Raw genomic sequence first — 14696 nt, forward strand, 5'->3', positions numbered from 1 at the left:
AGAGAAAAGGATTGATCCTCTGGGAGAAACTGGCTTCTCAGAGAGACCTGGACATATATCGCTTACCGGACTATATTTGTGTAACTGGACTAATTTTACCCTCTGATTTGTGGATTATGTTATGGACCGTTTTGATTTGCTTGGAATAAATGCTCTTTGGATTGTACAGCCATCTCTCGCTCTGTTGATTGTGTGATATGGGAGAAGGACCCCGTCACACTAGGGCACAAGTTTATAAAATATAGTTATTTTCTTCATTGAAGGTGTGTTTTAGTGGATATAAAGTCCGCTTAAAAGTTACAGATCTATGATGATAATGTCTCTGGTTTTATAATTTCTCTTCACCTTTATTTGTTTTACTTTATATTACCAACTCTCTTGTCAATACTGAACCAAAATAACATTAAAATTCTTGAAATTAAAACTCAATGCTCTTATTAAATTGGTGTAATATAACTAGCTATAGGCTGTGCTGCAATTTGTAGAGTGGTCACTGGCCAAGTTTAAGTGTTGCCTAGTCTTTAGTGCTATCTGAGTTTATGACCTGTCACTGACACAAGGATAATTTATTGATTTGGGACATTCAGAACAATGATGTGTCATCTATTTATTTAACAGAATAAATAGGAAAGGTTATTTTTGCCAACGCGAACTGAGAAAATACTGTCAGATGTTAATTAGCAGTTGGCAGCAATGCTGAGTGAGGAGGTGCAGGACATCGTCCATCATTGTAAAGGATGCCAACAATGTAAGCTCGTTCAACAACAGAGTACACAACTTTGTGATGAGCAGCAATCCTCCCAATATATACATGGCATCGGGAAAGTAAGGTTAACATTTCTTTAGGTGGTCAAAAGCATCTTCCAAACAGTAGTGGTTTAGTATTATAAGCTAACATTAAATGCATTTCAACAATCATGTACTATTACCCTACTACAATGGCTCCCTGAGTTAGGAGTGGCATTATTCTAGGTACATCAGATTCAGAACAATCACAATGATATTCTTTGCTTGGTTTTGGCAGCAAGATGAATACAATGCACAGACAATAATCTAGTGTGACAACTTCAAGAGCCAAGTTTTCCGACCCAGCCAATCATCTTTTCAACGAATATGGTAAATTTTTCTATTTTATCAACAAAATGAAATCCATGTTGTCTCACTGTTGTGTTGCTATGGCAAAGGCTAGTAAACATTTAGACAAAACATAAAAGCATGTTTCTAATTCTTTGAGATTTTTTTCTCTTACTATTGTGTATGTACAGTATATAGCCTCACTTTTTCGCTATGTTGGATGTGCTGCCTCCTTTTTTGTATTTTTATATCTATGATAGGGAGCTATCCATTTAGGCAGTGCTGCTGTAATATATATATAATTGCCTTATTCTGTCTGTTTGTCTTGCTCCAAAATGACATCATTACAATGACAACCGTCGCATTGACCGCTCTGCTCGGCCCCGAACCCCGCACGCATTGGCCGCTCAGCTCGGCCCGCCCCGCCCCCCACACGCATTGGCCGCTCGGCTCAGCCCGGCCCCGCCCCCCGCACACATTGGCCTCTCGGCCCCGCCCCCCGCACACGTTGGCCGCTCAGCCCCACCCCCCGCACACATTGCCTGCTCGGCCCCTCCCCCGCACACATTGGGCACCTATACACCTTCCCCCAGGACTACTCCACCTATTAGACACCTCCCCCAGAACTAATCCACTTATTAGACACCTCCCCCAGGACTACTCCACCTATTAAACACCTCCCCCCAGGACTACTACACCTATTAGACACCTCCCCCAGGACTACTCCACCTATTAGACACCTCCCCCAGGACTACTCCATCTATTAGACACCTCCCCCCAGGACTACTCCTCCTATTAGACACCTTCCCCCAGGACTACTCCTCCGGTTATCCTCCTCACCCCCCAGGACTACTCCTCCTATTATACTCCTCTCTCCCCAGGACTACTCCTCCTATTATACTCCTCTATCCCTCCCCAGGACTACTCCTCCTATTATACTTCTCTTTCCCTAGGACTACTCCACCTATTATACTCCTCACCTCCAGGACTACTCCTCCTATTATACTCCCTACCTCCAGGACTACTCCTCCTATTATACCCCTCATCTCCAGGACTACTCCTCCTATTATACTCCGCTCTCCCTCACCAGGACTACTCCTCCTATTATACTCCTCTCCTCCAGGAATACTCCTCCTATTATACTCCTCTTTCCCCAGGACTACTCCTCCGATTATACTCCTCACCTCCAGGACTGCTCCTCCTATTATACTCCTCTCCCCCCATGAATACTCCTCCTATTATACTCCCCTCCCCCAGGACTACTCCTCCTATTATACTCCTTTCTCCCCAGCACTACTCCTCCTATTATAGTCCTCCTATTATAGTCCTCCTATTATACTCCTCTCTGAGGGGTGTGCAGCATGGGGAATGGAGCACGATGGGGGGTGTGCAGCATGAGGGGATGAAGCACGATGGGGGGTGCGCAGCATGGGGGGGATGAAGCACGATGGGGGTGCGCAGCATAGGGGGATGAAGCATGATGGGGGCTGCACATCATGGGGGGGATGAAGCATAATGGGGGTGTGCAGCATGGGGGATGGAGCATGATGGGGGTGCGCAGCATGGAGGATGGAGCACGATGGGGGTTTGCAGCATGGGGGGTGGAGCATGATGGGGGTGCGCAGCATGAGGGATGGAGCACGATGGGGGTGTGCAGCATGGGGGATGGAGCACGATGGGGGGTGCACAGCATGGGGGATGGAGCACAATGGGGGTGTGCAGCATGGGGGATAGAGCACGATGGGGGTGCACACCTCCCCCCAAAACACACACCACCACACATGCACCGCACAACACACCACACACACACTGGGAACCACAAACACCACCCCACACAGATACCCACACACACAGACAACGCCGCACATACACAACACCCAATACACAAACATCGCGGCACACACAAATATACGCACACACTGCGCAACACACACACACACTACACAAAACATACCTCCCCCAAAACGCACACCCGCACCCCACACACACACACCCACACAAACCGCGCAACACACAGCACCACACATACAGAACGCTGCAGACACACAGCGCTCCACAAACAACGCTACACGCACACAATGCAACACACACAACGCAACACACAAACAACACCGCTCTCACCCACCCCCACACCCAGACAACACCCAGAACATTTACAGCGCCCTACACAAACACTTGGCAACTACACACAACATCATCTATATATATAACAAAAATCATACATTAACTACACATTAAATTCTAGAATACCCGATGCGTTAGAATCGGGCCACCTTCTAGTATATATATTAATATACCGTATTTTTCGGACTATAAGACGCACCGGACCATAAGATGCACCCTGGTTTTAGAGGAGGAAAATAGGAAAATAAAATTTTAAGCAAAAAATGTGGTCATGACACAAAGTTATGGGGCGAGGATCTGCTGCTGACACTGTTATGGGGGTAATGTCCCCAAATTCTCTGCTAAGGTATCCCATCCTGGTATATGCTCTCATCCTGCTATATATCCACATCCTGCTATATACTGCCATCCTGGAATATGCCCTCATCCTGCTATATACCCCCATCCTGCTATATACTGCCATCCTGGAATATGCCCTCATCCTGCTATATACTCCCACCTTGCTATATACTGCCATCCTGCTATATTGCCCCATCCTCCTATATACCCCCATGCTGCTATATACCCTCATCCTGCTGTATGGCCCCATCCTGCTATATACCCCCATCCTGCTATATACTGCCATCCTGGAATATGCCCTCATCCTGCTATATACCCCCATCCTGCTATATACTGCCATCCTGCTATATTGCCCCATTCTGCTATATACAACCATGCTGCTATATACCCTCATCCTGCTATATGGCCCCATCCTGCTATATAACCCTATCGTGCTATATGGCCCCATGCTGATAGTTACCCTCATCCTGCTATATGGCATGTATCCTGTATCACACAAAAAACAATAAAAGTTTATACTCACCTTTCCTCGCTCCATGCAGCATCGCTCCTGCACCTGTCTGTGGCGACAGCAGCGCCGCTGATCTGTGTGGAGCCGTCACTGGTCACTGCTCTGCAGCATCGCGATGTCCTCCTGTCTGCCGGTCAGCTGACTTGCGTCATCATCGCTGTGCTCACCGCTCTCTACACCGATCAGCTGACCGGCAGACTGGAGGAGATCGCGATGCTGCACGGAAGTGGCCAGTGAGTGTACCGTACTTATTCACTGCCCCCCGCGCTGATAATGATGCACGGGGGCAGTGAATACAGCAGCACATGATCACTCCAGGCTGTAGTTGCCAGGGGTGATCACGGCCGGCTGTTAATTATACGCGCACCCCCCACCCATCATCCCGCCCACCTGTCAGCGCCGGCTTCAGCCCTGAGGGATGATGGGCAGAAGGATGGGCATGCATATGTAATGAGCGGGCCCACATTGTCACGGCAGGAGCTGCTACAGCCTGCTTGTGCCCCCGATGGCCCGCTCCACCGCAGCACCCTCATTCCCGGCCGCAGCCCTATATTCAGACCATAAGACACACCCCTAACTTTCCCCCAACATTTGGGGGGAAAAAAGTGCGTCTTATAGTCCGAAAAATACGGTACTGTATATATAATGTGTGTGTGTGTATCTCTATACATACAGTGGGGAAAATAAGTATTTAATACACTGCCTGTTTTGCAAGTTTTTGACACTTACAAAGAATGGAGAGGTCTGTAATTTTCTTCAACTGTGACTTACTGAGTCCCCACAAAAGTTCAGAAAATTACATTGTATGATTTCTAATAATTAATTAGCATTTTATTGCATGGAATAAGTATTTGATCCCCTACCAACCAGTGAGAATTCTAGCTCTCACAGACGTGTTATTTTTTCTTTAAGAAGCCCTCCTACTCTGCACTCATTACCTGTATTAATTGCACCTGTTTGAACTTGTTACCTGTATAAAAGACACCTGTCCACACACTCAATCACACTCCAACCTCTCCACCATGGCCAAGACCAAAGAGCTGTCTAAGGACACCAGGACAAAATTGTAGACCTGCACAAGGCTGGGATGGGCTATAGCACAATAGGCAAGCAGCTTGGTGAGAAGGCAACAACTGTTGGTGCAATTATTAGAAAATGGAAGAAATACAAGATGACTGTGAAAATTATTAAGCCTGGGGCTGCATGCATAATCTTGCCTCCTAGGGAAAGGATGATTCTGAGAATGGTCAGGATTCAGCCAAGAACTACATGAGAGAATCTGATCAATGACCTGAAGATAGTTGGGACCTCAGTCTCAAAGACAGTTAAGGCCCCGTTACACGCAGCGACGTATCTAACTCCGGGGTCACGGATTCCGTGACACACATCCGGCATCGTTAGCGACGTCGTTGCGTGTGACACCAACGAGCGGCTGTTAATAATGGAAAATACTCACCAAATCGTCCATCATTGACACGTCGTTCATTTTCAAAAAATTGTTGATTGTTGAGGACGCAGGTTGTTTGTCGTTCCCGAGGCAGCACACATTGCTATGTGTGACACCTCGGGAACGACGAACTACAGCTTACCTGTGGCTGCCGGCAATGAGGAAGGAAGGAGGTGGGCAGGATGTTACGGCCGCTTATCACTGCCTCTCCGCTTCTATTGGGCGTTTAGTGATGCTGCTGTGAGGCCGCACAAACCGTCCCTTTAGAAAGGAGGAGGTTCGCTGTCCACAGCGACGTCGCTAGGCAGGTATGTCCGTGTGACGGCTCCTAATGATATTGTGCGCCACAGGCAGCGATTTGCCCGTGACGCACAAACGACGGGGGCGGGTACGCTCGCTAGCGATATCACTGCGTGTAAAGCCCCCTTTAGGAACACACTACGTCTTAATGGATTAAAATCCTGCAAGGCACGCAAGGTCCCTCTGCTCATGCCAGCACATGTCCAGACCTGTTTGAAGTTCACCAATAACCATCTGGATGATCCAAAAGAGGCATAAAAGAAAGTCAGATGAGACCAATATAGAACTTTTTCTATCAACTCCACTCGCTGTATTTGGAGAAAGGAGACGGATGAGTACAACCTCAAGAACACCGTCCAAACCATGAAGCATGGAGATGGAAACATCATACTTTGGGGGTGCTTACAGGATCATGTATTGTGAGATTTTAGCCAACAACCTCCTTCCTTCAGTAGGAGCATTGAAAATTGGTCAACAAAGGAGTGGCTCCGTAAGAAGCATTGCAGGGTCCTGGTGTGGCCTAGCCAGTCTCTAGACTCAGTGTTGCCTAGCAACAGCCCCAAAACCTGAAAGATCTGGAGAATATCTATATTGAGGAGTGGGCTAAAATCCCTGCTGCAGGGTGTGCAAACTTGGTCAAGAACTACAGGAAATGTCTGATCTCTGTAATTGTAAACAAAGGTTTCTGTAACAAATATTAAGTTCTGTTTTTCTATTGTACCAAATACTTATTTCATGCAAAAAATACAAATTTATTATTTAAAGATCATAAAATGTGATTTTGTGGATTTTTGGGGGGATTTTGTCTGTCACAGTTGAAGTGTACCTATGATAAAAATTAAAGACCTCTTTACTCTTTGTAGGTGAAAAAACGTACAAAATTGGCAGTGTATCAAATACTTATGTTCTCCACTGTATATATATATATAGGAAAAATTGTGACGTTACAGAAATTGATGGACATGTTTATGATTTCCAAATGATGAAAAAGTGCAAACAAAATTTTCAAATCATCTCGATTTATTCAGGATTGGCTATGTGTGCCACATCCAGAAATATCCACACTTATAAACTTTGGCATTTTATCAATGAGGCTCTCAATGGCTGATTAAGGAATTATCTGCCATATTGAATGCACTTGGACATGCAAATCCTCAATATGTGCTGCTGACAGCTGCCATTGCAATTGGCCACCAATGACTTCCTGGATGGGAGACAAGACCGGAGATGACACAGGCCATGGAGACAAATGTGGAGACTATTTAGGATATGGTAGCACATTTAGACCATGTACTATGCTCGCAGTAGCATGCGCAAAATGCATTCTGTTCCTGCTGTGTTAAAAAATGGCTCCTAGAACACGTTCAAATTCCCTCATGAAGGTCTATTTTTGGTGTTGCCCATGTCAGCCATATCAGGCTATCACTGTGTCCAATACAAAAGGTGGACTCATCACTGAAGAGAACAGATCTTCATTTCAAACCCAATTGCTGTCTTGCTCTGCATCATGATAGTCATTGAGAGTGATGGAAAGAGGTCAATGGAATGCCTGAAGCTGGGCATCTGGCTCATAGCTCTTATCATCCAAATGCTATCTGATGGTTTGTGTAGAGATTGTTTGATACCTAAAGGGTACTTTACATGCTGCGACATTGCTAGCGATCTCATTAGCGATGTGACACGCCAGAACGCAGATGCGATCTGCCGAGATCGCACATAGGTTGTTTTTATAGTGCCGGTCACATGTGCGATCTCGGCAGATTGCATCTGCGTTCTGGCGTGTCACATCGCTAACGAGATCGCTAGCAATGTCGTAGAGTGTAAACCACCTTTAAGGCTTGGTATGTGCTGTTTAACTTCCCTTGTAATACTAAGTGAGCTATGCTTCAATTCTGAAAAGACAACATGAGCAATGATATAAAGTGGCCTTCCCAAAGGAACGTTAAACTGGTCCTACTCCAGGCATTATGGAACTAGGCGGCATAATTTATGTAGCCAGATCTCTTAAGTTTTCATATTAGGTACACTGACAGCTCATCTTTAAATTGATTTGGTCGTATAACCAGTGGTGTGGCCATTTCCCCAAAGTATCCCAGGAGACATTTTTCAACATGACAATGCTAGGCCGCATGTTAGTCATGATACTGTCAGCAGCCAAAAGGTGCTACCATGACAAATGCAAAGGGATATTGCAGCAGAGAATTCTCATGATTTGTGTGACAAGTAAATTCAGTAGGGCAAAACATCTTCAGCCAACCATTAATACCTCATTGATTGCATGCCAAGACGTGTAAGTGCATGTATTCTGCGCATGACGCTTATACTCAATACTGAATAAATCAAGATGTGTTGAAGATGTAATTCCCATTTTTTTCAGTATTTGCATATCATTAACATGTCTTTTGATGTTGTAATCTCTATGACTCCATGACTTTTCCTTCTTCGTGTTGCAATTTCATATTTGAGGAAAAATGTATAATTTGATTAAAATAACCTTAACATTGCAGTTGAAAAAAAATATTCATTTGCAGGATATGTAGAAAACACTGTTTAATTCTTGGGGCCCAACTGCTGGATCTCTACCAATCACAATATTGCAGTGAAGAAACGTGTCAATGGTGCTCCAGCTGACTATGTACAATGCCATTCTGTTAAATGTCTATGTGGCTGATAGAAATATTCAACTACAGAGCTCAGCTGTTTAAGTCTGGCCACTAGACACTAAATGGAGCAGTATGATGCACGCTTAACCATGTCTGATACCGACAGCTCCGAAAACATTAAATGAATCAGCAGGGTGCATGTCCAACTGCCACATCATCAAATTTTTCTGTGGATAGGTGATAAACATTTATTGTAACCCAACCATTTTATTTATAAGAAAAATCAACTGCGCCATTGACTAGTTACCAGGGACTTTTTCTCCCGGCATGTAAAAAGACCGGTTGGTATGTATGCTGACAAAATTCTTCTTGGGGTTCTGTGGCAGGGCTCGAATGTGTTTTGGCTTCATGTCTAAGCAGGCAGCAAGGCTTCCACCATGAGAGAATGCTGAAGAGTATGTATTAAAACCAAGGCTGATGTAGATCCACACGAGTCCCCACAATGTACACTTCGTGAAATCTTTCACCTTGAAAAAGCAGAGAACATTCATTATTATATCAAAAATTATGGTTTTGTTTATTGAATATGATCAATATAGGCTACTTGACTATCATCCAGCAACATATTTCAAACTATAAGAACATAAGAACACATTTACTTTACAATTGAAGTTTAACCACCCAATTTTCATTTTTTGCATTTACATTTATTCCTCACTTTTTTCAAAGAGTCATTATTTTTTTATGCTTCTGTTGACATGCCCAAATGAGGCTTTGTTCTTTCCGAGACAAGTCATAGCTTTCATAGACACCATTAACTTTAAAATACAGTATACAAAAAAATGGAGTTAATTTTATGTTAACTTTAACCTGGTAAAATGATTTTCCAGGTCAGTATGATTATGGTGATACCAAACATGCATAGTTTTTTTTTACTATTACAGATGCATAAAATAAATTTTCAACTTTGTAAAAAAATAGAAAGTTTTACATTTTTTGGTCAATTCAGCTACAGTATATGAGGACTTGTATTTTGGTTACCGTGCTGTAGCAGCAATGATACCATATTGCGGTACATACTATATTTTGATTACTATTTTGGTCAGTGCTACAGTGACCAAAAGCAACAATTTTTGCATTTCAGTTTTTCTTCTCTACGTTGTTTAGCGGAGAGGATAAACAATTTTATACATGGTATTTAACATAAAAAAAAAAAATTCTTACCCAAAATAATAAAGGGACTTTCCCCTTAATAGACTAGGTCCACACAAAAAAATCATGAGAGATAACAAAAAAAGAAGATAAACCATTCAAATATTTATTATAAGCATATTAAAGGAATTGTATTAAAATACTAGGAAGTGCACAAACATCAAGTATGAAATAACAAAAGTAAATCTGGATTAGGGTATAGTGTTGCAAATTATGTCAGATATATAAATAATGGTGCCATAACATTTTAATATCAAATTAATAAAATATATACTAGCCAAATACAATAATAAATAGGATTCAGATCATAAAAACGTATCACATACCATATAAAGCAAAGACTTCTACCAATTGAAAGCCCACAGACCTCCGACGTATGTTTCACACAGAGCTTTTTCACAGGAGTGACTAAGGTATCCAGACAAGAAGAATATAAAGGCTGTCCCAACCAATAGAATTAGATTGATCAAGAAATAAAGTACAGCTGTTATATATTTGATAGATTGAACTTTTAACTACTGCTGTATATAGCCCTATTCACAGTATCCAAAACACAGGCTGGCCTTCACAAGGGTAATAACATGGTACTGTTGCAAGGGTGCCAGGAATGGATGCCTGGTCACGATTTTGCTGCTTACATGCCACTCTAAGTGATTGAAAGATGTATTTAATTGGTTAACAGAGGCAATTAGAGCTAACTCTGATCACTGCTGTTAGAGGCAAATGCCATCACCACACACTCCGACCGGCTCCATGCTGGAAATATTGCTATTGATCATTAAGGGGCTAGTTTCATCATAATTACTCTTTATGAAGTTAAACAAAACTGGACTGCTATTTTAATTGCACCTTTATATCTGCTCATCTAAATTCCATCTTCTATTTGAAGCACAGGTCTACCACATTTAGCCCTGAATTGATAACCATCTTCCATAATTTATTTATGGCATTATGGGTGAAGCCGTCAAGCCTTGTTGTACTAGGTGACTATTTGAATCAATGCTAGTTACCACAATGGTTATGGGGGGGTCCTTTAGTAATCAATATCAGTATAGTAAGGATCTGACACCTAAGAGCTATTCATTTGAATAATAGCTGATGTGCAATGTCTAAGAGAGAACACTGAACAGTCACTGCCAGATCTGGAAACAGCTGAACAATGGGGGTGTCAGACCCCCGCCATTCCGAAGGATAGGTCCTCAATATCTTTGAAGTAGAAATTTCCTCTATATAAGTTAGGAAACAATGAGGCAGGAGATGCTGCTACTTGATTACTAGATATAGACAGAAGACAATCATTTGGATCAGATGGCAGGAAATAACTAATAAAATATAAACTGTTACTTTCCATGTTGTATCATCTAACATAAGTTAAAGTTTTATTACTGAACCCTATTCACTCTTGAACTAATAATTATGTAGATACTAGAAAGAGGCCCGATGCTATCGCATCGGGAGTCCAGTGAAATAAACATCTGTCTATGCTTAGTGGTGCTGACAGGAGCAGTGGTGAGTAGGGCTGCGGGCATACAGATTTGGTGGGGGTCTGTAGGCATACAGATCTGCTGAGGGGGGCTGGAGGCATACAGTTCTGGTGGGAGGTGGGCTGTAGGCATACAGATCTGGTGGGGGGGCTGGGGGCATACAGATCTGGTGGGGGGCTGGGGGCATACAGATCTGGTGGGGGGGCTGGGGGCATACAGATCTGGAGGGGGGCTGGGGGCATACAGATCTGGTGGGGGGCTGGGGACATACAAATCTGGTGGGGGGGCTGGGGGCATACAGAGCTGGTGGGGGGAACTGGGGGTATACAGAGCTGGTGGGGGGGGCTGGGGCATACAGATATGGTGGGGGGGCTGGGGGCATACAGATATGGTGGGGGGGCTGGGGGCATACAGATCTGGTGGGAGGTAGGCTGTAGGCATACAGATCTGGTGGGGGGGCTGGGGACATACAGATCTGGTGGGGGGCTGGGGGCATACAGATCTGGTGGGGAGCTGGGGGCATACAGATCTGGTGGGGGGCTGGGGGCATACAGATCTGGTGGGAGGTGGGCTGTGGGCATACAGATCTGGTGGGGGGCTGGGGGCATACAGATCTGGTGGGGGGGGGGCTGGGGGCATACAGATCTGGTGGGAACTGGGGGCATACAGATCTGGTGGGGGGGCTGGGGGCATACAGATCTGGTGGGGGGGCTGTGGGCATACAGATCTGGTGGGGGGTGGCTGGAGGCATACAGATCTGGTGGGGGGGATGGAGGCATACAGATCTGGTGGGGCGACTGGAGGCATACAGATATGGTGGGGGGGCTGTGAGTATACAGATCTGGTGGGGGGGCTGGAGGCATACAGATCTGGTGGGGGGACTGGAGGCATACAGATCTGGTGGGGGGGCAGGGGGCATACAGATCTGGTGGGGGGGCTGCAGGCATACAGATCTGGTGGGGGGGGGCTGCGGGCATACAGATCTGGTGGTGGGGCTGATGTCCCCTGCAGTAATGAGCCCATTGTTTAGTAATGTGCTCCTGCTGGTTCCCTTCTGTCCCCTATTATGCCATGTCTCACCTGTCCTCCGTGCCCGTGTAGCCTCCAGCAGCAGACTCCACCGTGATAGCGTCCGGTGTACGGAGCGACCGCTGCAGGATGTTGTCATAGCTTTACTGCAGTTGAATACTTTACGGTACCACAAAGCATTCAACTGCAGTAATTTGCTGACAGCAGAAGCGGTGGCGACCCCGGACAGGTGAGTATACAGCAGTGTCTGCGTTTGTGTTCAGTGTATACATGCATGTGCGCTATGTGTGTGTATATGCTTGGTGTAGCCATGTCTGTCTGCTATGTGTGTGTATATGTGCTTATGTGTGTGTGTGTGTGTGCATGCTGTGAGGACCTGGAAGCCGGAGCATCATTCGAACTGCGGCTGCACAATGGACAGTGCTGCGGTGCTTGATGGAATAGGAGAACAGACACAAGTGGAGATTATGTACAGTATGTAGATATAAAATTAAGTATTTATCCCAGAAAATTATTGCAATTCTGCATTATTTGCCACACACATGTTTATTTCCCTTGTGTGCATTGGAACACAAAAAAAACAACAGAGGGAAAAAGGAAAATTGGACATAATTTCACACAAAACTCCAAAAATGGGCTGGACAAAATTGTTTGCACCCTCAACTTAATATTCGGATGCAAGCCCTTTGGAATAAATAACTGAATCGCTTCCTATAATCATCAACAAACATCTTACACCTCTCAACTGGAATCTTGGAGCACTCTTCTTTTGCAAACTGCTCCAGGTCTCTCATATTTGAAGGGTGCTTTCTCATAACAGCAACTGTAAGATCTCTCCACAGGTGATCACTGGGATTTAGATCTGGACTCATTGCTGGTCACTTCAGAACTCTTCATTCCTGGGTGCTTCTTGAAGTATGTATGGGGTCATTGTACTGCTGGAAGACCCATGACCTAGGACAGAAACCCAGCTTTTCGACACTGGCCACTACATTGCCATCCAAAATCCTTTGGTAATCTTCAGATTTCATGATACTTTACACCCAGTCAAATGAAGAGAAATACAGAGTGCACAGGGTTGATTCTTCGAAGTAGTAGTGTAATGAGAGTGGGTTCCCCAGTCACGAGAGTAGATATGCACTGCACACTCTTTTTATCCAAGTACCATACTCACATTGGTTAATGTCTTCCAACCAACAATTTTATTTATATACATGTGTATATATACTGTATATTATATGTATTTTATATAGTTATACTCTCATGAATATCATCCTTGTTGTGCACCTTACATTTATTATGTTACCTCCCCCCTAAACTGTGCATATGCTTATGATGATATATATTAATTATAACTTTATATCTCTTGTAGATGTGTACGTATCTATTTCATTTTTGATATTTTACAGCGACTGTTTGAAAAAGACTCAGTTGAGTTGAAACATTTCACGTTGTAATGATTGAGGGGCACCTTACTGTATTTACTTACATGTTCTTGCCACTTCAATAAAAGCCTTTCACTTTGCATCTAAAGAGTGTACAGTGTATATCTACTCTCTTGCACACAGTCAAGGTACCCAGTGCAAGAGGCAGCAGAATAACCCCAAAACATCTTTGAACCACTACCAGATTTAACTGTAGGTACTGTATTCTTTTCTTTGTAGGTCTCATTCCATTTTTGGTAAACAGTAGAATGATGTGCTTTAACAAAAAGCTCTATCTTGGTCTCATCTGTCGTTAAGACGCTTTCTCAGGAGGATTGGCTTACTTTTGTACATTTTGGCAATCTGCAGTCTAGCTTTTTTAAGTCTCTGTGTCAGCAGTGGGGTCCTGCTGGGTCTCCTGCCATAGCAATTCATTTCAATCAAATGTCAACGGATAGTTTGCGAAACAACAGCTTTAGAATGCACAGCCAAGGAATTCAGATAATGACCATGAAATGGGGGTGCACACGTCAAGCAAAACACATTTTGGACAGGAGAAACAAGAAGCTTGACCATAAAGGCACTCACTCCACAAGGTATATAAAGGGTTAAAAAACAATTTTATTTGTGTACAAAATATTAAAACCAACAATAACAAACATGATAAAGCGCACAAAGTGTGATAAAGCACCAAAGACAACAAGCAATACCCAGTTGGTCTTCCTATAAAATTATTTATAATTAATTTTCCATAAGGTTCAAAGGGATTGGATCTATATAAAAATTTGAATATCAAGCCGTTTACTTCAAATCAAAAAGCACTGGAATTCAAACAATACAGTACAGACTTAATAACCTAATCATCAGAGGATAATATAATACACCGATACTAGTACCTATAAGTCCTTGACTGGACCCCAGTTTGAGGCAGCAGAAAAAAAAAAAAAAGAAAAAAAAAAAATCCTGACCCAGTAGTCAAAAGATCCAGATCCACTGATCTAAATATACACAATCCCTGTAATGATAAATACTTAGCTTATAATAAGGAAGACCTGGCCCAACGCGTGTCGCTTAGAGCAGCTTCATCAGGGGCAAGGAGTGTCCATGCCCCTGATGAAGCTGCTCTAAGCGACACGCGTTGGGCCAGGT

At 43.8% G+C, this 14696-nt stretch overlaps 1 protein-coding gene across 1 annotated transcript in view; it reads right to left on the reverse strand.

Annotated features, from left to right (window-relative positions):
- Window positions 1–14696, reverse strand: part of REELD1 (reeler domain containing 1) — a 143269-nt gene that overhangs the window by 37358 nt on the left and 91215 nt on the right. The window contains exon 2 of the mRNA XM_075335680.1: window positions 8706–8925. Coding sequence (XP_075191795.1) covers window positions 8706–8925 — 220 coding nt within the window. The remainder of the gene's footprint in view (window positions 1–8705; window positions 8926–14696) is intronic.

Source organism: Anomaloglossus baeobatrachus, chromosome 1 (genome assembly GCF_048569485.1).
Source record: "Anomaloglossus baeobatrachus isolate aAnoBae1 chromosome 1, aAnoBae1.hap1, whole genome shotgun sequence".
NCBI classification, from domain to species: Eukaryota; Metazoa; Chordata; class Amphibia; order Anura; family Aromobatidae; genus Anomaloglossus; species Anomaloglossus baeobatrachus.